The following is a 23495-nucleotide window of genomic DNA, read 5'->3' as shown; positions in this document are numbered from 1 at the left end:
TTGAGTTGTCATGAAATATATAATATGACTAAACAAGAGAAAACCAGTCAGGTGAGTATGTGCAGTACAGCAAAGGAGCGTCAGAAGTCAGAAGAAGAAATAAGCCAGGTCAATGTGTCAGACAGGAGATACTGGAGAGAGACCCGGTTTGTTCTTCCAGATTGTGTTGATCTGAGCGCTCCAGGCTGAGTCGCAGCACGGCGGGGGGGGGAATGGGAAACGCTGTGTTTCTGTTTCGTTGGTAACACGCTGAGGGACAGGGTCTTTGGCCCTGGTTATCTAGCAGCCCCCGGAGGCCTGTTGATCCCCTGTCTCTCCATCGCTCCACCCGTTTGGCTCTTGTCTCGTGACCCTGTGGCAGTGATGAAGGTAGAGGAGGTGGTGAACCTTTCCCACAGTCTCTCCACCGAAGCGCCGCTGCCGCAGCCAGGCCCCCTGGAATCCTGGGGGCCCGCTTCAGACCCGGGCCCGGTGCCAAAGGGGTGGTGGGCACAGCTGAGGGGCCGCGCCCAGATTCCCAGCCTCATCCTAACAAGCAGATTGGCATAAAAGGGCCTTTTGGTTTGCTTTTGTTCTGAAGACACTCTGTCCTTTTTTGGAGAAGAGACGGCTCCTGGCGGTCACACCTCGATGATGTTGACAGACGGCATCCTGTTGTTGTTGTTGTTGTTCTTGGGGTTCTGTCAAGGAAAAGAGAGAGACAGTAGGGATGAGCGAAGATGGGAGCCAGCTCTTTAACCTTGTTATGAACATGGAGTGCCTGAACACAAAGGATGTCTTGTTGCTTTGATGCTTACCTTGGAAGGTGTGTGTGTGTGTGTGTGTGTGTGTGTGTGTGTGTGTGCGTGTGCGTGAGTGTGTGCCTGCCTGCCTGCCTGTGTGTGTACGTGCGTGTGTGCATGTATGTGTGTGTGGTCTTTTAAGTGCAACGTGTCAGCAGTATCAAGTTTGATTGATTAGGGAAGAGCCAGGGAAATCAGCCTGTGATTGTGGGAGGAAGAGGGAGGAAGAGCGAATGGATATGGGACAATGATAGTTTCGATTAGTCATGTGTAGTGGTTGATAGCTCCACTCTATTTGTATTGGATGGTGTGCAAAAATGCTGCAAAAAATTCACACACAATGGCTATGTTACAAAATACGTTCTTGTGCTCTATCTAGAATGTGCCAGAACGCATTTTGGAACCAGCTCAATGATATCCAGCACAGCTACAGGGTGGGTATGGTTCTGATGAGGTCATGAAAGCTTAAGGTGGGGTGGAAGTGGTTTTTGAAGACGCTGTGACGATTCACTTGCCTGGGCGCCGTTGGGTGACCCATGGGGGGAGGAGGAGGATGAGGAGGAGGGGGGGGTGGTTATACCTTACTGCGCAACAGCCCCCCCGTGGGGTGCTCTGGAGTACTGCACTCTGAGGAGGTCTTGGCTTTGTCCTTGTTGTTGCTTGGCTCGTTGTCTTTGATGATGTCATACTGGCGACAGAAGAGCGCGATCACACCTGACAGAGAAGGAGAGCGAAGTGGCGGAGTGACTGTCAAACCACACGACAAAAGCAAAAGTCTACAAATGGTGGACCGGATTTGGGACGTTTGTTGAATGACTGTTAATAATGGACCATTCATTTCTGATTACACTCTGAGTCATATCAATCTGTCGATCTGTGAATATGCACACATGTGTGGTGGTGTGTGTGGTTGGTGTGTGTGGAGGTGTATGTGGGTGACACTCTGGCCATGGAACATTCCAGCCCTCACCTGCCCACATGATCAGCACCACCACGATGATGATGAACTCCCCCGCCCTCAGCTGAGTGGTCTGGCCCACCTCCTCCATGGTCACCTCGTCTGGCGGGAGGCAAGAGCAGCAGAATCAGTTCATTGCCATGGCAACATCATGATCACTGTGGTTGAGTTAGAAAAGGTTCATATCCCTCACCTATGTCCACATCTGTCCACAACTACAGACTATTATCCCTTCTCTCTTTCCCCTCCAAAACCCTTGAACGTGCTGCATCTAAACAACTTGCTGACTATCTCCGGAAGATGGAACACCTGGACGCCCACCAATCCGGCTTCAAGGCTGGGCACTCCACCGAGACTGCTCTCCTTGCTGTCACGGAGGCCCTCCACTCTGCTCAAGCTTCCTCCCTCTCCTCTGTTCTCTTTCTCCTGGACCTGTCTGCTGCATTCAACACAGTGAACCACCAGATCCTTCTCTCCATCCTCTCAGAACTGGGCATCTCTGGCACTGCACACTCCTGGTTTGCTTCCTACCTGGCGGATCGCTCCTACCAGGTGACTTGGAGAGAATCATTGTCTTCTCCACGAACCCTCACCACTGGGGTACCCCAGGGCTCAGTCCTAGGGCCCCTACTGTTCTCACTCTATACCAAGTCTCTTAGCTCGGTAATCTCCTCACATGGGTTCTCCTACCACAGCTACGCAGATGACACTCAGCTCTTCCTGTCCTTCCCCCCTTCTGACCTATGTGGCAACACGTGTCTCTGCATGTCTCGCTGACATCTCTACATGGATGTCAGCCCACCATCTCAAGCTCAACCTACTGAGCTACTCTTCATCCCTGGGAAAGCCTGCCCTCTCCAAGACTTCTCAATCACAGTGGAGAACTCTACTGTAACCCCCTCCCAGACATGCGTCTGGTATATAACCTTCCCAAATGTTCTCATGTCACCCCCCTCCTTCGCACCCTTCACTAGCTCCCGATAGCAGCTCGCATCAGATTCAAGACCCTAGTGCTTGCCTACCAGGCAGCAAAAGGGACAGCCCCTGCATACCTGCAGGCAATGGTCACCCCCCAAACTTCAGCCTGTGTACTCCGCTCCTCCACCTCTGCTGGCTTTTTAATGCAAATTGTTGGTGCCTGCCTGCTAATATTGACTAATGCCTTCCCCAGACAACTTACCCTAACCATAACCACTCCATTAATTGATCTTTCTATACCTCCCCTCTCTCACCTATCCATCCTCCATCCTAGGAATCTCCCTTTCTTTCAACTACCCAGAAAATCTTAATTAACCCTGATAAAGTTAATACAGTCGAAATTCATGTTGAAGTTAACTGCCACGCAAGTCGTAACTTTTGGATATATCTTACGTCAAATTGCTGGTAAAATGCTGGTATAGCCAGATAATACTCTCTCCCAGACCATATGTGATGGCTGCTGGTAAATGGTAAATGGACTGCCATTATATAGCGCCTTATTCCAAAGCACTTTACAATGGCCTCTCATTCACCCATTCACACATACATTCACACACCAATGGCGGCAAGCTACCATGCAAGGCGCCAGCCTGCTCATTGGGAGCAATTTGGGGTTCAGTGTCTTGCCCAAAGACACCTCGACTTGTGGCCAGCCGAGGATCGAAACATTTTCAGAATAAAAGTCAGAACATTTGGAGTGGTTGCCGACTTGTTCCCACTTTCGCCAGCTGCCGTCATACATTTCCTTGGTCTATTGAAACAATTCCCCAGAACGTCATCATTTGGAGACTCATTTGAGTGAAGAGACTGGGCTACATTTGAGCCTAGTATTTGACCCCTTTTCTATTTAAACGACACACACAGAAGGCCAAATACTTGTCAGCTGGATAGACACGTTTTCTACTGACACCACCTATTGTGGAAGCTGATCTCTCTATTCCTCCACAGTCCCGGGTTGCGGGAGCTGTCGAGTGAAAACACTTCACACAGGGCCTTTTTCAGAATCCACCGGATTGTGAGAAGAACACTCGCGAGCGCTGCGCTGTGGTAACGGTAGACGCCCCAATTAGCCCAGTGTGTGAGAGCCAGCCTGACACGGTCAAACGATCCAACAGAAGACGCAACATGAAGTGAACAGAAGACCGGTCGAGCCGGGGAGGACCACTCTAGAGGGGATTTGAGGTAGTCAGTCACGGTCGATTCAAAACTCAATACTCATCATTAACATCCTCAGGGACAAGAGGGATAAGGGGTGTGTGTGTGTGTGTGTGTGTGTGTATGTGTGTGATTTCCTTGAAGAGATCTTCTCTTGTGCGATGGTTGAGAATTCAAGTGCTGTAACTAAAGTTTAACTCAGCCCACGGAGCGCTCCCTCCCTATCTCCAGCCCAAACAGAACCAGGCAGCCACTCTGACATTCTGAGAGCCCTGCTATCCCTCACCAAGGTCCAAAACCAGCAGGTTTTAGCAATGAGCTATTCAGCCAATCAACTGCCCTGTGTTACCTGGCATTAACAAATCAAAGCCATGGGCCCCTGACACTGCTGGCATTCAGCCTCTCTGGGGCTAATTGGTTCACTTCAATGTCACTGAAACACACTGACCAATCGCAGAGAAGGGTTCAGTCCCCTGCAGGGAGCAGAGGGGTTCACAGCTAGCCTATGGCTATATGGCCTATATAGCCCCTTGGTGGAAAACATGGTGGTTGACTTGTGTATGGCTGGAGGGAGCTGGAGACTGAATCCAGGGAGTTGTTGGTATGTGCTACTTGATGGAGAAGGTTGTTGTGTTGTATACAGTAGCTGAGGGATTGAAGTCATGGGTTTCCTGTTCTGTTTCACTGCTATTTTGCTGTCATAAGGGAGACTTGAAAGGCCAAAAACATATTTTATGTTTGGGGAGTTTTCCACAAGAAAACTTTTTTCTTTTTCTTTCTTGGGAGACAAAAGTATAGTTTTATAGACAAAAGTATAGTTTTCCTCTTTTTCTTTTCCATGCTATGCATTTGGTTCAGTCGTAGCCCAAGAATGGAGTGTGTATGTGCATGTCTGTATGTGTATGCACAGTCACACCCGTCTCAGAGAAGTCGCTATTTTGTGTTTTGTGTTTTGTTTTGAACTCTGACAGGATCTTTCATATTCCTCATCACAGCCTTCCTGTTGTTTCCTTCTCTTTATTTCTCCTTCTCTCTGATTCTCTCTTGTCTCATCCCTCTATTTTGTGTGCCAATTTCATTGTGTATCTCCCTCTCTGCCTTTCATCTTCCTCAGCAGGTGTCCATTGTGAAAAAAGAGAAATGGGGAACATTTCTATCATACTTTTTGTCTCTGTCTCCCTGCGTGTGTGTGTGTGTGTGTGTGTGTGTGTGTATGTGTCACACTGTCCCGCTGTTGACACTTGTGGGCTCTCTCTTTCTCTCTCTACCCCCCCCCTCCCTCTGCGTGTGTGTGAGTGTGTGTGCGTGTGTGTGAGTGTGTGTGTGTGTGTGTGTGTGTGTGTGTGTGAGTGTGCTGGTATGCTGGTACAGAGTTTTGGGAAACGGATGGGGGAACTGAACCATCAGATCAGACTCAGAGAAGGCAGGCTGCTGCTGGCTGCTGCCCTGGGTCTGGAGGCTTGTCTGAATGACTTTACTGCCTCTCAGACTGCAGCAATATGAAGACTGAGCACCGCATACGCTGGCCATGGCCCCGACAACACTGTCCTGCTATCTTGATGAAATGGTGGAAGAACCACCGCTTTGACCACATACAGTATGATACCGTGCTGAGAGATGACCATTATATCAAACCACCATCACTGCTGCTCTGTCTCCCTGGCATGTGAAGAGAAAAAGAGAGAGACAGAGGGGGGGGGGGGGACACACGAGAGAGTGAGAGAGAGAGAGGGATGCGAGAGACACAGGGACAGAGAGGAAGAGATTGAGGGAGAGAGAGAAAGAGGGATGTGTGAAAAGGCTGTATCATTCTGCGACCTGTGCTGAGTCATGCCTCGACACTGCAGCCATTTATCATGCTGGCCGCCGTACACAGAGAAGCACACACTTCTCCCACACACACACACACACACACACACACACACACACACACACACACACACACACACACACATTAGCCCCAGACACACACACACACACACACACACACACACGTCAGCCCCAGACACACACACACACACACACACACATACACACACACACACACACACACACACACACACACACACACACACACGTCAGCTCTGCCGTTATCTATCTCATCTCAGCCCGGCTATTGCTCAGCTCACATACTACTATATTTCACTAGGGTCCCATCCCCCTAGGATAAGCTCACCTCTCTGAGGAACCTTTTATGTGTGTGTGCTATTGTGTGTGTGTGCGCATGTGCGTGTGCGTGTACTACTGTAAGTGATATTGTTAGTACATATACTGTATATGTCAGTGCTAGAGGGTCCCAAACAATAGATCTATTCATACTGGTCTTTGCTGTACTCATGATGAAATGAAATGTCCTCATGCCACTGCTGCTGGAGCCTCATTGATTTTGCATCAGTGTGCTAGCTAATAGTGTGCACAGTGTGCAAAGCTAATGTGCACCGCCTGAAAATGCTTTGCTATACTAAGGTTATTAGTAAGTATTTTGTGCTAGGTTTCTCCTCCTGAGAGCTACCACAGGGGGATGTGTGTATGAGCGTCTGTGTGTGTGCGCGTGTGTGTGTGCGTGTGTGCGCGTGTGTCAGTGTGTGTTTGTGTGTTCCAATGGAGTGAGTGAGTAAGTAAAAGGAGCAGCCAAAAGCTCATCGATTAGCATCGTGCTGCAGCCCTGAATACCTCGTCACCACACTGACAAGTAAGTCCCCTCAGCGGTTTTATGTTTACTGTAGAGAAAGCACAGGCCAGGGTCAGGGGCACGCAGGGTGAGCGCAGAGAGGCACATCAATATAGACTACACCCCAGAGCTATTTTATTCATGAAATGTGGTAAGAGGGACTGATGTCGAAGGAGCTGTTGTGAAACTTAATTTCACGCTTTGTGTCCCCATTGATTTTTATTGGCCTTACACGGAATCGGTCACGAGTTGTCGTATGTCCGACTGTAAGCTGTTTTCAAAGTACGGACAAAGGCCAGCAACCAGGAGATTCACTTTCCACTTGTTTGTCTTTCCCATCTGTTAATGTTTCTCTTTCGTTCAATGTGTGCGTGTGCGTGTGTGTGTGTGTGTGTGTGTGTGTGTGTGTGTGTGTGTGGGAGGTGTTTACCTTTACTCTTGGAGGCCAGTGTCTCGTTGGGCGTGCGGAAGCGCAGGGGTTCGCTGTGGGGACTGGGCCCAGTCATACTGATGGACTGCACGTGCACTATGTAGTCTGTCTCCTCCTCCAAGTCCCATAATACACAGGAGCGCGTGGTGGTGTTGACTTCCTGGATGAAGCGCAGCATGCGCACGTTCTGCTTCTGTTTGTACAGAAAAGAGGATTAGGAGTTTAATGAGGAACACTCACACACGTCTAGACACACATACAGTGGGGGAAATACCAATGTTATTTGTCGTGCTGAACACATTCCTGCAGTACCAGTAAACGGCCACATCATCCAAACCCTCCTGTGTCGGGTGATCATTGGTGGGACGGGTAACACACGGGTTACACTAGCTTGAGCTGATCTGACACTCCCTCCGTGGTGGTGGTGGTGGAGGGGCTCAGCATGGGAGTTGGGCTCACTATCATATGGGGAGGCGTATGATGTCTTGTGTATGTTTAATGTATTGATGTATTTTATGTATGTAAAAATAAAACAATGTAAAAGGAGTCAGAGGAGATGGACAGAGCTCTTAGCAAGCCCATGGGACCTGTAGTTCTTCTGGGCAGTGCTCTGAACAGGCCTCTGGGACATGTAGTTCCTCTGGCCTCAGTAACAGCAGAGTTAGGCCCAATCCCGATTCTCTTTTTTACCACGTCGGCTCGTTTTGGAGTCACTCGTTTTGGAGTCACTCGTTTTGGAGTCACCCGTTTTGGAGCCATAGCCGTAGTGGTTCCCCGGGGGAAATGGGACAACCCTTCACGACGTCATCCGTAGTGTAATGAATGGGTTAATTCATAGTCAGGACAGCGCATGCGCCTTAGAGAGAGTTCATGATATACCAGTAGGTGACTGACAGGTGTCGAGAGAACCGAAGTAAACTGGTTATACCTTTGTTGAACCCAGACTAAAGTGTCTTATTATTCTATGTCCAAGTGACATTACACGTAGTATCGTAGAAAAGCATTGACGCTCACGATTCATTCACAACTTGAATGAACTTGAACGCTATCAATCGATCAAACAAGTCATAAAATAAAAAAGAACAATGCTTCATTATCAGACCATGACAGAATAAGCTCTAACCTGTATGAAACCTGTGCTCCAGTGGTGTAGTCTAGGTGATACGCAGGACTATGCCGTATAGTATACCCACTAGGAAAGGCCAAGGATTTCCGTATACCCACTTAAAAATGTGTGAGGATACGTAGGCGTTTTGTGACAGAACTTTCACTTTCATTCATAACATGCACCCCGTCTGTGTTACGAAACGCTTGACTTTTGGACCATTGGGACTGACTATAGCGTCATATACCATCAACGGGCTCCCCGATAGACGTGTGCTAGGAAAGTTCCCGAGGTCTCAACATCGACCCTCACTGATAACAACGGCCAAACTCGTGAACCTTGTTCCGAGTGAGCCAGTGAAACGGTGGAACTTCCGAAAGGCCGACTGGAAACGCTTCCGCCTCCTTACCAACAAATCCACAAGGCACCTCCCATCGCCTAACTCTAACAACGTGGATGAGGCGTACCGGGACTTCTGCGGCATGTTGGTGAAAGCGGCAAAAAAATCCATCCCACGCGGACGTCGCATTAGCTACAAACCGTGTTGGGATGAGGAGTGTGAGAAGCTCCACTGTGCCTTCCTCCAGGCCCCTGCAGGAGCTGAGTCGGACAGGCTCGCAACAGCCTTGCTGTCAAGACTCAGCCGTAAAAGACAGGAGCGCTGGGAGGAGGCCATTGACTCCATCGATTTCTCGCACTCCAGCCGTAAGGCATGGAGTATCATGAACAATCTCACTGGTAGGTCCAGACACTCCCCCCGTCACTGCCCCATCTCTGCAAATAAAATCGCATCACAATTTGTGAAAAGTGGGTCATACGAGGGCAAAGACCGCGAGTCATCTCGACTTGTGGCAAAAGAAGTGTCAGACCTCTGGAGGGCCCCAACACCTAGCAGTGACTACATCTCCGGTGAATTCACCCCGGAGGAGTTCGCTGCTGCCCTCCAGCATCTAAAGCCAGATGATTCCATCTGCCCGGAGCTTATTCTCCATGCCGCACCCGCCTTGAAATCCTGGCTGAGAGCGTTCCTCACTTCCTGTTTGCGCCAACTCAAGATCCCCAAAATCTGGCGAAGAGCCCTAGTTGTTGCGATCCCTAAACCGAATAAGCCTGAAGGGGACCCTAAGAGTTACCGTCCCATCTCTCTGTTATGCATCCCCTTCAAGATCCTCGAGCGTCTCATCTACGCCCGCATTGAACCAATTGTCGACCCGCTGCTCCCACGTGAGCAGGCCGGGTTCCGACGCGGGAGGTCGACCGTAGATCAAGTCACCCTTATGACTCAAGACATCGAGGATTGCTTTTCGGCAAAAAAGAAGGCCGGGGCCGTCTTTATAGACCTGACGGCTGCCTACGATACCGTATGGCATCGCGGCCTCTCCTGCAAGCTGCTCCACCTGCTGCCGGACAGGCACATGGTCAGAATGATCATGGAGCTCATCCGTAACCGCAGCTTTACCCTCACCACCGGTCGCGGACAGCTAAGCAGGCTTCGACGCCTTAAGAACGGCGTCCCTCAGGGATCGGTCCTGGCCCCCCTCCTCTATAATATCTACACCTATGACCTGCCCAACACACTCTCGCGGAAGTACGCCTACGCAGACGACCTCGCAGTGGTGTACTCTGCTGGAAATTGGCAGTCTGTGAAGGGGATTCTGAGCCAGGACATGCAGACACTAGTGGCATACTTCCGGAAATGGAGATTGAAGCTTAGCGAGGCAAAGACGGTGTCGGCTGCCTTCCACCTTAACAACAGGGAGGCTAAACGTGAGCTTAGAGTACACCTAGATGGAACTCCCCTGCCATGTTCCGCTGAGCCAATCTATCTCGGCGTGACATTGGACAGGACGCTCACGTTTCGCCGACACCTCGAGTCACTGCGCAAGAAGTTAACAGCTCGTGTGGCGTTGATGAGGCGACTGGTTGGCTCGGGCTGGGGCGCCGGCGCAAGGACCTTGCGCACGGCAGCCCTAGCCCTCGTTTATTCAACTAGTGAATACTGCGCCCCAGTATGGTGTCGCAGTGCCCACACCCGCCTCATCAACTCGCCTATAAACGAAGCCTTGCGCATTGTGACAGGATGCCTGCGTCCTACCCCCGTGGACAACCTTCCCATCCTAGCAGGCATCCAGCCCGCAGGCCTCCGCCGCATGGGAGCCACAGCACGTCTCGCCTGCCGGGCCGTGGAGCTTAATAACCATCTGCTCCATGATAGGCTCACTATAACAGCGGAGCCCTCCCGGCGTCTCAAGTCGAGACACCCATTTGTGCCTGCCGCACAGGATCTCAGGCAGCAATGCAGAGATCTCAACATCAGTGCGGCAGGATGGGCGGATTATATGTGGCGCGCGGAGTGGGAGGCTAACACCTCCAAACTCCGCGACCACATCCCAGTCGCCGGCGCTGAGCCCCTCGGGATGGACTTGCCAAGGCTATCCTGGGTGAGGCTCAATCGTCTCCGGACCGGCGTCGGGCGTTTCCGCTCATCAATGCACAGATGGGGCTTGGCCCCAAATGCGTCGTGCGAGTGTGGCGCAGAGGACCAAACCGCAGACCATATTATCCTGGATTGCCCGGTGTACCACCCACCCAACGGGATGCATGGTCTGTCGGTATTAGATGACGAGACGATGACGTGGCTTCTGGAGGGGTGTCCAGAAATATAGCCCGGGTGAGCCCCTCAACCAGGTCTCAGGGTGGTAAAAGGGTAGCCCCTCGGCCCCGAGCCTGGTGGAGTGGAGAGGAAAAACAACAACCCATACGCCGAAGAAGAAGAACGGGCGGAAACATGAAATATGTCAAAATGCAGCACTATCATGCGCAGATCAGCCTTATAACATGTAATTTATATATATATATATATATATATAACAGCACAGATATATTTTTATGGCGTTACGAAATCCGATGTGACAGGAACACTGGAGAAACAGCCGCTGTCCACTGCATTAGTTAATAAAGGTAAAAAAAAAAGTTTAGTTTTTCCCCCCTATGAAAGCATGTGTTATTATGCTTTGGACCTCCGCGTTACCGAGGAGAGGCGCGTGCAGCGGCCGGGGAGAGTGCACTCTTCCCGGATAGACATTTATGCATGCTCTCGGGGTTCGAAACATAACTTCCCGGGGTGCCAGCGGGGTGGTTGATGGCTTAAAATGACCGTATAGCGATGGTGAAGTTAGCAAAGCAGTATTGTGTTTTTACCACCTTCCTAGCCGGTGTTATTAATGGACAAAGACGGTGCCCGGGGCACACTCTTTGCGGGTTAATAACGTCGCTTTACCGGGGCTTACGTTGAAAATTCAAATGTGTCCGGACAGGGGAGAGGACAGGGAATCTGAAACCATTTGAATGGTGTCGATACGACATTCCTATCACGATCGACACAGCTAGGAGCGAATTCCCGGGTAGAACTTGTCTCTCCCCCCGCTGTCGGTGACGGGTCATTAACTACATGTCCTTGATGAGTCTCCCGCTCACTGCCCTCCATCAAAAATGGCACATATATAGTACTAATACATATAATAGTACATAATAACAACTGCTCGGATAGGATTGCGGGTTGTTTTGGTTTAATACGTGCCATAGCTGTAAATAAAACATGGACATAGGTCATGCGCGTCTATCATGCACACATCAGCCACGTTGCGTCAACGTCAACGTTCTACTCTAGCTCCACTGGCTAGCTCGTACTTGGAGCTGTCCGTGGTACCACGTGGTACAATTGGTCTCATTGTGACGTCTGCGTCCACCGTCAAAAATCTAACTTTTTGGAATGTCTACTTTGGACGCAGCCATCGGACGCAACGCTGACGCAACGCAACGCTGACGCAACGCAGCAGGTGGAGCACCTTTCATTGATTACAATGCATTTGATCCCAATTTCGGACGCAACGCACATTAGACGCAACGCTGACGCAACGCTCGATGGCCATGGTGGAGCTTGGCCGTAAGTAGGCGACTCCCAGGTGCCTCAGATCACCTAATCAAGGCAGCCCCAGCCTCTGCCCAGCCAGGACCTGCAGAACTGGAAGCAACCAATCCATATATGGTATGAGCCCACAGCACATAGTGAGAGGGCTGCCACACAGTGCAGAATAAAGCAATGTGTGTGTGTGTGTGTGTGTGTGTGTGTGTGTGTGTGTGTGTGTGTGTGTGTGTGTGTGTGTGTGTGGGCTTCTTTGGTTGCCTTGACCCACCACTGTTGACTCAGAGACAGACACTCCGGTGGGAGCCTCCCGTCAACGTCATGTGAAACATTCTGCAAAAAGACGACTGGCCATTGAGACGACAGGGAGATGGAGGGTAACTGTCAGTGACAGCTTCTAATTAATCTCCCGTAGATTGTGCGTGTGCGTGCGTGTGTGTGCGTGCGTGTGTGTGTGTGTGTGCGTGCGTGCTGCGTGTGTGCGTGCGTGTCTGTGCGTGTGTGTGCGTGTGTGTTCTCTCACCTGCTGTGTGATGGCGAAGCCGATGACAGGGTCCCCCTCGGGGATGTCCCATGTCACCACCGCAGAGTTGGCTTTCAGCGCCTTGATGGTCACATTGACAGGAGCAGTTAAATCATCTGAAAACACAAACACACACACACACACACAATGGAGGCCATGTGTACTGTATCTGTCATTCATTTTCAGTATCCTACATATTTAATGAATGTGGAATTTTCCAGGGAACCTCTGAACTTTGGCTCACTGAAAGGAGTCTCACACACTGAAGTCTTACTGCTGAAGCCCTCCTCAGGGTTTACTGCTCAGAGGTCTGCTCACGGTGAGAGGGCTATGGCCATTATTCTGATGAATTCAGCGTAATTATGACTCAGAGGAAATACAGCAGCATTATGATAAAGTGTAGAACTGCACATTATTTAGGATAGCATCAGTTAATTATTCAGTAGAATATTGATGAATGGCACTCGCACTACGGTAGCTCAAGGTGGGTGTGTGCTGTGCCTCTGCACTTTAATTAGGGGTCTGTCTGTGTGTGTGTGTGTGTGTGTCCTCTGGCTGTTACCTGAGGTGAGATTATTTTCTGCACCACCCAATCAGTCTCACACATACACATACACACTAACACACTCATGTACACATTGAGTACACACACGCCTGCTCTAAGAGATCAAGCCCAGCCTTGTTAATAAACCTGTACTGCATAATTAGGAGTAGGAAGCAAATAGGTCAGGGAGGTGGGCGTGCGTGTGTGCTCGCCTGTGTGTATGTGTGCGCGTGTGTGTGTGCATGCATGAGTGTGCGTGCCTGTGTCTGTGTTTGTGTGTGTGTTTGTGTGTGTGTGTGTGTGTGCGTGTGTGCGTGTGTGCTCGCCTGTGTGTGTATATCTGTACTGTGTTTAACCTTCTTTGGACACACCTGCCCATTTGATCATATGATTATAACTACACCAATCAGAGATCAAAGACCTGTGAGAAGGGCCATGGAGTGTGTTTATACATTAAAGTGCCTTCTGACCTCTCTGGGTGGGGAGGAGGGTTTTATACACTGTCACAGTACATCCTGCACTAGAGTCATTACCAGGGCTGGACTCAATCATCAGAGAGCTGGATCATGTGATAGGGTACTGTCTGCAGCAGGGGAGGCTAGTGGAGGTAGAAATCAGAGGACAGGGTCATTGTAACGGAATGGAATGAGGAATGGTATCAAACACGTATTGAGAAACCATGTTACTTACAATTGATTGTCTTTCTGGGACAAGACAACATTCAGTAGCATGCTGACATCTGAGGTGCGTAAAATAAAGTCTCACAAACATGAACATTGAACCCTTCTGCCTCCACCAGCCTCCTCTGGGGGGTCATTTATAAATGTTGCGTACGTACAAAAGAAGGCGTACGCCACCTTTACCCAAACTTTGGGATTTATACAAAACAAACTTGGTGGGAGAATGTGCGGTCCTCCACGCACACGCACTGACCCATCGTACGCACATAAACTGGAGAAATGAGCAACTGCAACTCCTTTTGGCAGAAGGATGAAACTTGAGGAACTGTGTTTTGTTGTCTCTGTACTTGTACTCTGTCAATGACAATTAAGTTGAATCTAACCTAATATAAAAAAAAATAACTAAACATGATTTATGATAATAAATACAAACAGAGATATATGTTTTTGCAAAACAACCTCTCAAATATGTTGTACAGTACTTGCATATTATGAAATGAATTCTCATAAATAATAAAGTGAACAGTAGGACAAATTACGTTTAAATTGATTCCATTTTCGATGCGTCAGTCGGGCAGATACAAGTGCAGTTTCATTGCTATCACATGATCGTTGCGGAGAACTGTTGCACAGAATTTTACTGGGTGAAATTTATTTTTTTAGCCTTTCTGTCAGGATTTGCCTTGTCATGTAATCAGCAGATGAATATTAATTAGGGGCGTTTCACTGACCATTTATAGGCAACTGGGCCTTAAAAGGGTGGGGCAAGAAGCTTGTTCATGTGTGCAAAATGTTGAGTTGATTGTGATTTATAAAGGGAAAATGTCATGGGACACATTGCACTGTGCAATGTTATAAATCAGAATATTTGTGTGCGTAAACGTTCTGGCTTTCGTATGTACACAACCTTTTCACGCCAGTCCTACGTACAGTTTTATAAATGACCCCCCTGGTCTACAGTGTAAATACAAATGTTATCTTGTATAGTCCTTCAGTGTCTCACGTCCTCTCCTGGGTGAATTTCTTTCTTCTAATAATGGTCTAATGGTACCTATTGTAGTGCTTAATCTTAAATTGCAATAATTGCTGTTTTGGTGTCCCCTCCGGGCACTTGGTGCCCTACGCACAGCGCGTGATGCGCGTGTATGTAGCGGCAGGTCTGATTTATCAGCCCTAAACATTCAGGATGGATGGCTCTGATGATGAGACGTGGGATAGATTGAGACAGATGAACACTGGGACCAGAGTGGACACTCCTAATGATGTTCTTATAGTCAGACCCATTCATCTGTTTAGTGCAAAATGTACTCAACGACTTACTGAACGGTATGAATCATGTTGTGGTAATTGCTGTGGATGATGAAGGAACTGAGAACTGCACACACACCCAGTAGGTTTGAAGAGGTCTTTCGTTTTGTGTCTGCCTGCTGCTGACACTTTGATGAATGTAGCAACTGACAACAGATGACAGTTGGATGCAGCAGCACTGAAGTGCTACATTGAAGCACTACGTTTAAACGCTACATTGAAACACCACATTGAAACTCTACATTGAAACACTACTTTGTATTGTAGTGCTACATTGAAATGCTACATTGAAACGTTACATTGAAACGCTACACTGAAATGCTACATTGAAACGCTACATTGAAACGCTACATTAAAACGCTACACTGAAACGCTACGTTGAAACGCTACACTGAAACGCTACGCTACACTGAAACGCTACGTTGATGCGCTACGTTTAAATGCTACATAGAAACACTACATTCAAGCTCTACATTTATACGCTACATTGAAACGCTACATTGAAATGCTTTGTTTGAGGTTCAGAGTGGGTTTGTATGAGGTTTTGTTTGAGGAGCTGCTCCTGTGAAGGGCGGGCGGCGTCAACAAGGGAGTGTGATGAATCAAAGTCATTATCTCTTTATTAATCATGTGTGTAGGTGTCCTCATGGCTCTCCAGGGACAACAGCAACAGCTCCCTGATCTGAAACACACTGTGACAGCTAGCGTTTATCTCCCACCGCCACAGGGGACACATTCATTTCTGTGACTGGGACACTGTGGGGAACATGGCGCGTTCTGGCCTGCAGAGGGAGCTAGACTGCCGTTGGAGAGGAATAATGGGCTGATTACGGACAGGTGTCAGTGATCAGACTCGTTGTTCCACTGGTCTATTTAACCTGTGTGTGTTTGTTCCCTCGGGAGATGAGTAGGGCAGGGAGTACCTGACCGAGTGGAGACACTGTGAGACAGAGACAGAGACAGAGACAGAGACAGAGACAGAGACAGAGACAGAGAGAGAGAGCCGCGGCGGAGGTGCAGGGAGGTGCAGGGAGCCGGGCGGACGGAGCGGGTCCCGAAAGGGAGGAGCATTTGGCGAGAGCGAGGGCTCTGCCAGGAGCGGACGGAGCGGGTCCCGAAAGGGAGAACAGCAGAGCGAGGGCTCTACCAGGAGCGGAGCAGCGGGGCGAGAGCGAGGGCTCTGCCAGGAGCGGACGGAGCGGGTCCCGAAAGGGAGAACAGCAGAGCAAGGGCTCTGCCAGGAGCAGAGCAGCGGGGCGAGAGCGAGGGCTCTGCCAGGAGCGGACGGAGCGGGTCCCGAAAGGGAGAACAGCGGGGGGGGGAAAGACTCGCTCAGCACGTCAGTGACGGGGCTGAGCTGGGCAACTATTAAATAAAAGCATATTCTGTACTATTCCTCTGTGTCGACCTCCCTCTGTGCCTAGAGACTGCTACATCTGGCGCCCAACGTGGGGCACAGAGAGGGGGTCGGCACACACGCCCAGAGGACCATGGACTCATCGGTCCAGGTGGTGGCGCACCTGGCCCGGATGCTACAGGCGCAGGAGGTGATGGCGGCGGAGTTGATGCGGGGACAGGCGGAGCAGCGGGCCATGCTCCGCGAGCTACTGGACCGCACCGAGCCACCGGTTCGGGCCCAGAGGAGGGGGGTGCGGGACGAGCCGGAGGCCATTCTCGACCCCTTCCCCGACAACCACCTGCCCCGACCGCAGGTTCCAGCCCCGGGCCCGCGCCCTACCCCGGCTCCGCGCCAACGGGCCGGCGGGGCACGGCCTGGGGTACGGCCTGAGGTGGAGCCGCGGCGGGAGCCACCAACGCCTGCCCGGAGGACGGGGCGGGCCACCGGGGGGAGGAACACACACGGGGGGCCAACCTCCACCCCACAGACGGCCCCACGAGCGGTAGAGGAGAGATGCTGGCGATGCGGACAGCCTGACCACCTCCGCCGGGACTGCCCCGAGATGGAGGTGGGTCAGGTAATCCGCATCGTCGGCAGTCCGACCCCTCCCCCGCGTCCAGGACAGGCGTTTTACATCCCAGTAAGGGTACAACGCGAGACGCACCAGGCGCTGTTGGATTCTGGCGCCGGACAGACCATGATCCACCAGCGCCTGGTTCGACCCGGGGCATTGTTAGAGGCATCGCGGGTTGGGATACTGTGTATACATGGGGATTGTCACCAGTATCCGGTGGTCCCCATCGAAATTCGTTATGGGGGGAAATAATATAGTGTCAAGGCGGCGGTTAGTCCGAGCCTCATGCACCCCCTAATTTTGGGTTTAGATTGGGCTGGGTTTCCGCAGGTATTAGGGGAAACCACGGGGGTGCGTGCACGACCGACAGGGAAATGTGAGGCGTGCGCAGTGCTCTGCGCTGATGCGAGGGCGTCCGACGCTGCCGAGGAGCCGGAGGAGGCGGTGGGTCCGGCACCCGCAGATCCGCCGCCTGCGTTCCCTCCAGTAGCCGACTTCCCCCTCGAGCAGTCTCGCGACGCCACTCTACGCTCCGCCTATGACCAGGTGATCAGTGTTGATGGTGTGCTGGTACGGCCAGACGCTGTGCGCGCCCACCCGTATTTTGTATTGATTAGGGACAGACCGTTGTGCCCCCTCCCCCTGGTAGAGGCACCATTCGATCGGATCAAGATGGATATAATCGGGCCATTTGAACGTTGCTCACAGGGCTATCGGTTCGTGTTAGTCCTCATAGACTACGCGACTCGATACCCCGAGGCAATACCGTTTCGTACTATCTCTGCAAAGAGCGTAGCACAGGCGTTATTCCAGGTCATCTCCCGGGTGGGGATCCCGAAAGAGATCCTCACCGACCAAGGCACTAACTTTATGTCACGAACACTTAGGGAACTCTACGGGTTGTTAGACATTAAGGCGGTCCGAACGAGCGTGTACCACCCAGCTACCGACGGGCTGTGTGAGCGGTTCAATCGGACGCTTAAGTCAATGATCCGTAAGTTCATTCACGAAGATAGTCGTAATTGGCATAAGTGGTTAGACCCTCTGTTGTTCGCAGTGTGGGAAGTACCCCACGCTTCCACGGGGTTTTCCCCCTTTGAGCTCCTATACGGGCGCAAGCCACGGGGCGTCCTAGACCTGATTAAGGAAAGCTGGGAGGAAGGGTCTAGTGACAGTAAGAACGAAATACAATACGTCCTGGACCTACGAGCAAAGCTCCACGCACTGGGGGTTATGTCACGGGAGCATTTGCTCGAGGCCCAGGAGCGTCAAAAACGGCTGTACGACAGAGGGACTAGACTACGCAATTTCGCACCGGGAGACAAAGTCCTCGTATTACTGCCCACGTCTAGCTCTAAATTACTCGCCAAGTGGCAAGGGCCGTTCGTGGTCACACGGCGAATTGGGGATGTAGACTACGAGGTAGTGCGGTCGGATAGAGGGGATTGCACGCAAATATACCACATTAACCTCTTAAAAAAATGGAACGACGTGGTCCCTGTTTCCCTGGTGACGCTACTTCCCGAGAAGGATGAGTTCGGGCCGGAGGTCCCAAAAACGAGTACTAGCGCCCCGGCCTGCGTAGGCGACCATCTCTCGGCGAACCAGCGGGCGGACGTTGATCGATTGCAACAGAGGTTTGCAGATGTGTTCTCCCCTATACCCGGTCGTACTCGCCTCATAGAGCATCAGATAGTTACGCCACCGGGTGTTACGGTACGTACGCGGCCATACAGGCTGCCGGCTCACAAACGAGACGTGGTGAGCCGGGAATTAGACTCTATGCTAAAACTGGGCGTGGTCGAGGAGTCGCACAGCGACTGGTGCAGCCCCATCGTGCTGGTGACAAAGCGCGATGGGTCTGTACGGTTCTGTGTGGACTATAGACGGGTGAACGCGGTGTCTAAATTCGATGCCTACCCTATGCCCCGGGTCGACGAGCTCCTGGACCGGCTTGGCACGGCTAAATATTACACGACATTGGATTGCACGAAGGGGTACTGGCAGATACCATTATCGTCGGTATCCCGGGAAAAAACGGCATTCTCTACCCCGCGGGGGTTATTCCAGTTCACTGCGCTTCCGTTCGGGTTGTTTGGGGCCCCGGCCACGTTTCAGCGGCTGATGGACCGTATTCTGCGGCCGCACTCTGCGTATGCTGCGGCGTACGTAGATGACATTGTCATCTATGCGGACACCTGGCCGCAGCATATGCAGAGGGTGGCTGCGGTACTACAGTCGCTGAGGCAGGCGGGGCTGACGGCGAACCCGGCGAAGTGCGTGATCGGGCGGGGGGAGATCCGGTATCTGGGGTACATCCTGGGCGGTGGGGAGGTGCGACCGCAGGTGGACAACCACTGCGATCGCCGCCGCCCCGCGGCCCAGGACCCGGAAGGACGTGAGGCGGTTCCTGGGACTGGCCAGCTACTACCGGCAGTTTGTGCCGGGGTTCTCGGAGCTGCCCAGCCCCCTTACCGACCTCACCCGGAAGGGGGCCCCGGATCCGGTCCAATGGAGTGAGCGGTGCCAAGTAGCGTTCGATGGGATTAAGAACGCCCTCTGTGGGGAGACGGTCTTGTATGCTCCTAACTTTAACATTCCTTTTTCTCTGCAGACAGACGCGTCGGATAGAGGGCTGGGGGCGGTGCTGACCCAGCAGGTGGAGGGATTCGACCGTCCGGTGCTGTACCTGAGCCGAAAGCTGTCGGAGCGGGAGGGCAGGTACAGCACGGTGGAGAAGGAGTGTCTGGCCATTCGGTGGGCGGTCGGCGCCCTCCGGTACTACCTGCTGGGGCGCTCGTTCACCCTCTACTCCGACCATGCTCCCCTACAGTGGCTCCACCGCATGAAGGACACCAACGCGAGGATCACCCGGTGGTACCTCGCGTTGCAGCCCTTCAACTTCACGGTGGTTCACAGGCCGGGGGCGCAGATGGTCGTGGCCGACTTCCTCTCCCGTGATGGGGGGGGGGGAGTAGGCTATCGGCCGGTTGTGTCCCCGGCCTCGAAACTGCCGGTGGGGATGTGTGGGGAACATGGCGCGTTCTGGCCTGCAGAGGGAGCTAGACTGCCGTTGGAGAGGAATAATGGGCTGATTACGGACAGGTGTCAGTGATCAGACTCGTTGTTCCACTGGTCTATTTAACCTGTGTGTGTTTGTTCCCTCGGGAGATGAGTAGGGCAGGGAGTACCTGACCGAGTGGAGACACTGTGAGACAGAGACAGAGACAGAGACAGAGACAGAGACAGAGACAGAGAGAGAGAGCCGCGGCGGAGGTGCAGGGAGGTGCAGGGAGCCGGGCGGACGGAGCGGGTCCCGAAAGGGAGGAGCATTTGGCGAGAGCGAGGGCTCTGCCAGGAGCGGACGGAGCGGGTCCCGAAAGGGAGAACAGCAGAGCGAGGGCTCTACCAGGAGCGGAGCAGCGGGGCGAGAGCGAGGGCTCTGCCAGGAGCGGACGGAGCGGGTCCCGAAAGGGAGAACAGCAGAGCAAGGGCTCTGCCAGGAGCAGAGCAGCGGGGCGAGAGCGAGGGCTCTGCCAGGAGCGGACGGAGCGGGTCCCGAAAGGGAGAACAGCGGGGGGGGGAAAGACTCGCTCAGCACGTCAGTGACGGGGCTGAGCTGGGCAACTATTAAATAAAAGCATATTCTGTACTATTCCTCTGTGTCGACCTCCCTCTGTGCCTAGAGACTGCTACAGACACAAATCACTTGTTCGTGCAAACACACACACACACACACAGGCTCTCTTTCCAACGTCCCCAGTCACCTCAGGAGACAGCACTGAGAAAAAACACACTCGCACCTGCCCCCAGCACGCACACACACACACACACACACACACATACACACACACTCTAGGTACTGTAGTATGGATCCTGTTTGTTTTCTGTGCAGACAGACCAGTGGATGACTAATCGTACCGAAATGGTTGTTTATAATAAAGGGGAGAGTCAAGGGGACAAGGAGATGGAAACACAGAAACTGACACAGAGGAAACGAAGTACCATAACCTACAACAGCATCACGCTATATTTCTCTTGGCTGTCTGGCAATGTCGGCCATATTTAACCTCTGCCAAGTGACCTCACGTCCAGTAATTCCGGTCACCGATAAGTCCGTCCCTCCTTGCAGCTGTGGACAGGGGCCCTGACCTGGGGCCCTAATATTTCCACAAGGACGCGAGAGTCATTAGTCATGAAACACCAGGCAGATGTCTCCATAAACCCTCCACACACCGCAGGGACCACCCTATGACAGATGAGGGTGACTTTGAGCCAGGGCTCTGTCTCCTGTGTGTGTGTGTGTGTGTGTGTGTTTGTGTGTGTGTGTGTGTGTGTATGTGTGTGTGTGTGTGTGGGTATGTGTGTGTTTGTGTGTTCTCAACGCTGTTTCCTGAGGTGACAGGGGACGTTGGAAAGACAGCCTGTGTGTGTGTGTGTGTGTGGGGGGGGGGGGGGGGGGGACACCTGTGTGTCTTTGTTAGTGTAGTGATCATAGTGACAGCCAGTCGTGGGCCATGCTGTGTGGTGTCATGAGCATGTGGCAGCAGTGTTCAGAGGGTGACAGAGCGCTAATATCTCTTCCTTCATTAAAGAGCCCTCTGGGAGTGTATGTGTGCGTGTGCGTGTGCGTGTGTGTGTGTGCGTGTGTGAGGTCCTTCAAGGATGAATAGACTTGACAGAGACTGTGACATACTGTGGTATCAAATGACATCAAATCAAAGTTTATTTATCATACACACACACAGGATCCAGTTACACTGGGAGGTGTTGAGACCCAGGTCCCCTTGCTGACAAGCTGAGCCGGAACAATACTGAACTGTAATCTGTCAGTGAACAGCATTCTCACATAGGTGTCCCTCTTGTCCAATTGCGATTAAAACAGTCTGCAGTGCGATGGCGATTCCATTGTCTGTGGATCTGTTTGGGTCGGTATGCAAGCTGGAGTGGGTCCAGTGGGTTAGGTAGTTGATGTGGGGTCTTCACCAGCCTCTCAAAAAAGCACTTTGTGATGCCAGCTGTGAGTGCTAGTCATTTAGGCAAGTTACCTTGGATGTTTTTGGGCACGGGAACAAACAGGTTGGGAGTATGGATTGGAAGAGGAAAAGGTTGAATATGTTTGTAAGGAGGGGGGGGGGCAGCTGGTGGCCTGAGGATGTGGCCTGGAACACCCGTCTGCTTCGTGAGTACTCACTCTCTTAAAAATGTTACTTACGTCGCCACAGAGATCGAAAGCAGTCATCTTCCTACAGTATGTGTGTGTGTGTGTGTGTGTGTCTGTATGTGTGTCTGTCTGCTCGTAAACGAAGGTCAGCGGACATTTTGTCCTTTATCAGAGAACGACAAACCAACAAAGTATTTAAAGGCTCGCAGTTCTTTCTGGTATCGTTTGACCGTTTTAGGAGACTGTTTAACAATTCTTTCTCAAACACACACACACGCGAACGCACGCACGCACGCACGCACGCACGCACGCACGCACGCACACACACACACACACACACACACACACACACACACACACACACACATACACACCGTTTCCAGGCCAGTCTAATTGTAACAGTGTTCCTGCTGCTCTTGATCAATAAAGCCCATCATTATTTAATGAACGTTCCTCGTAGGCCTCCCCCCTCCCCCCCTCCTCCTCTCTCACTCCCTCCCTCCGCCTCCTCTCTCCTAGCTATGGGCCTCTTCCACACTACACATCTTTCTTCCATACAGTAGAGATCTCCTACTCAGCTGTACCAGAAGCCGCCTGCCTGCCTGCCTGCCTGCCTACCAGCCAGCCACACATTAATACAGTTTAATACAACGGCTAACCCTAACCCTGATCCCAGAGCGACAGGACCATACTCCTTCTCCTCCTTCTCAGGGTCTCACACGCAATCCCTTCTTCTCCTCTCCGTGCTGTGCTGTCCATCTCGTCTCCTGCAGGGAGCCTCAGGGCTGTAGCATTGAAATGAGGCTGACTGAAGTCTTCTGCTGCTACCTTCGCCCTCGGTCCTTGGAGTCATTGAAAGGTTCATTTATTCACATACATTTACATTTCAAGCGCTTCAGCGCGTGCCACTGTTGATGCTTCCGGTGTAGCCTGGTAAATGAGGGCCCCGGTGGTCCGGTTAGGCTGTAATTACGCTATTTCCCCACTTTGCAGCTCTGTTACTGCCCAGGGACCAAAGATACTTAGCTCATTTCATGGGTAAATACAAAACCAAAACACACTTTGCATGCTAACAGTAGTTGCCAGGGGTGGTGGTGGGGGGGGGAGGTTGTGGAATATAAAATCGACTGCACACCGGACTCTCTCTCTCTCTCTCTCTCTGATGTGTGTGTGTGTGTGTGTGTGTGTGTGTATGTACACAAAGTGGGGAATAAAAGAACATTGACAGACCAATGAAAGGCAACTCTCAGCACACCCTGCGGCCTGCGGAGGATAATGCGGCGATAAATCGACACATGT

The 23495-nt window shown here is 51.7% G+C and overlaps 1 protein-coding gene across 1 annotated transcript in view; it reads right to left on the bottom strand.

Moving 5' to 3' along the window:
- Positions 1-1356: 1356 nt before the first annotated feature.
- Positions 1357-23495, bottom strand: part of fndc5a (fibronectin type III domain containing 5a) — a gene marked incomplete at both ends in the record, with an annotated part of 35027 nt that continues 12888 nt past the window's right edge. Inside the window, 4 exons of the mRNA XM_080535185.1 lie at positions 1357-1496; positions 1753-1842; positions 6975-7167; positions 12528-12643. Coding sequence (XP_080391311.1) covers positions 1357-1496; positions 1753-1842; positions 6975-7167; positions 12528-12643 — 539 coding nt within the window. The remainder of the gene's footprint in view (positions 1497-1752; positions 1843-6974; positions 7168-12527; positions 12644-23495) is intronic.

Source organism: Nansenia antarctica (genome assembly GCF_963989245.1).
Source record: "Nansenia antarctica genome assembly, chromosome: 1".
Classification (NCBI taxonomy): domain Eukaryota; kingdom Metazoa; phylum Chordata; class Actinopteri; order Argentiniformes; family Microstomatidae; genus Nansenia; species Nansenia antarctica.
The sequence above is the reverse complement of the archived record's forward strand: the minus strand, read 5'-3'. Positions and strand labels throughout refer to the sequence as shown.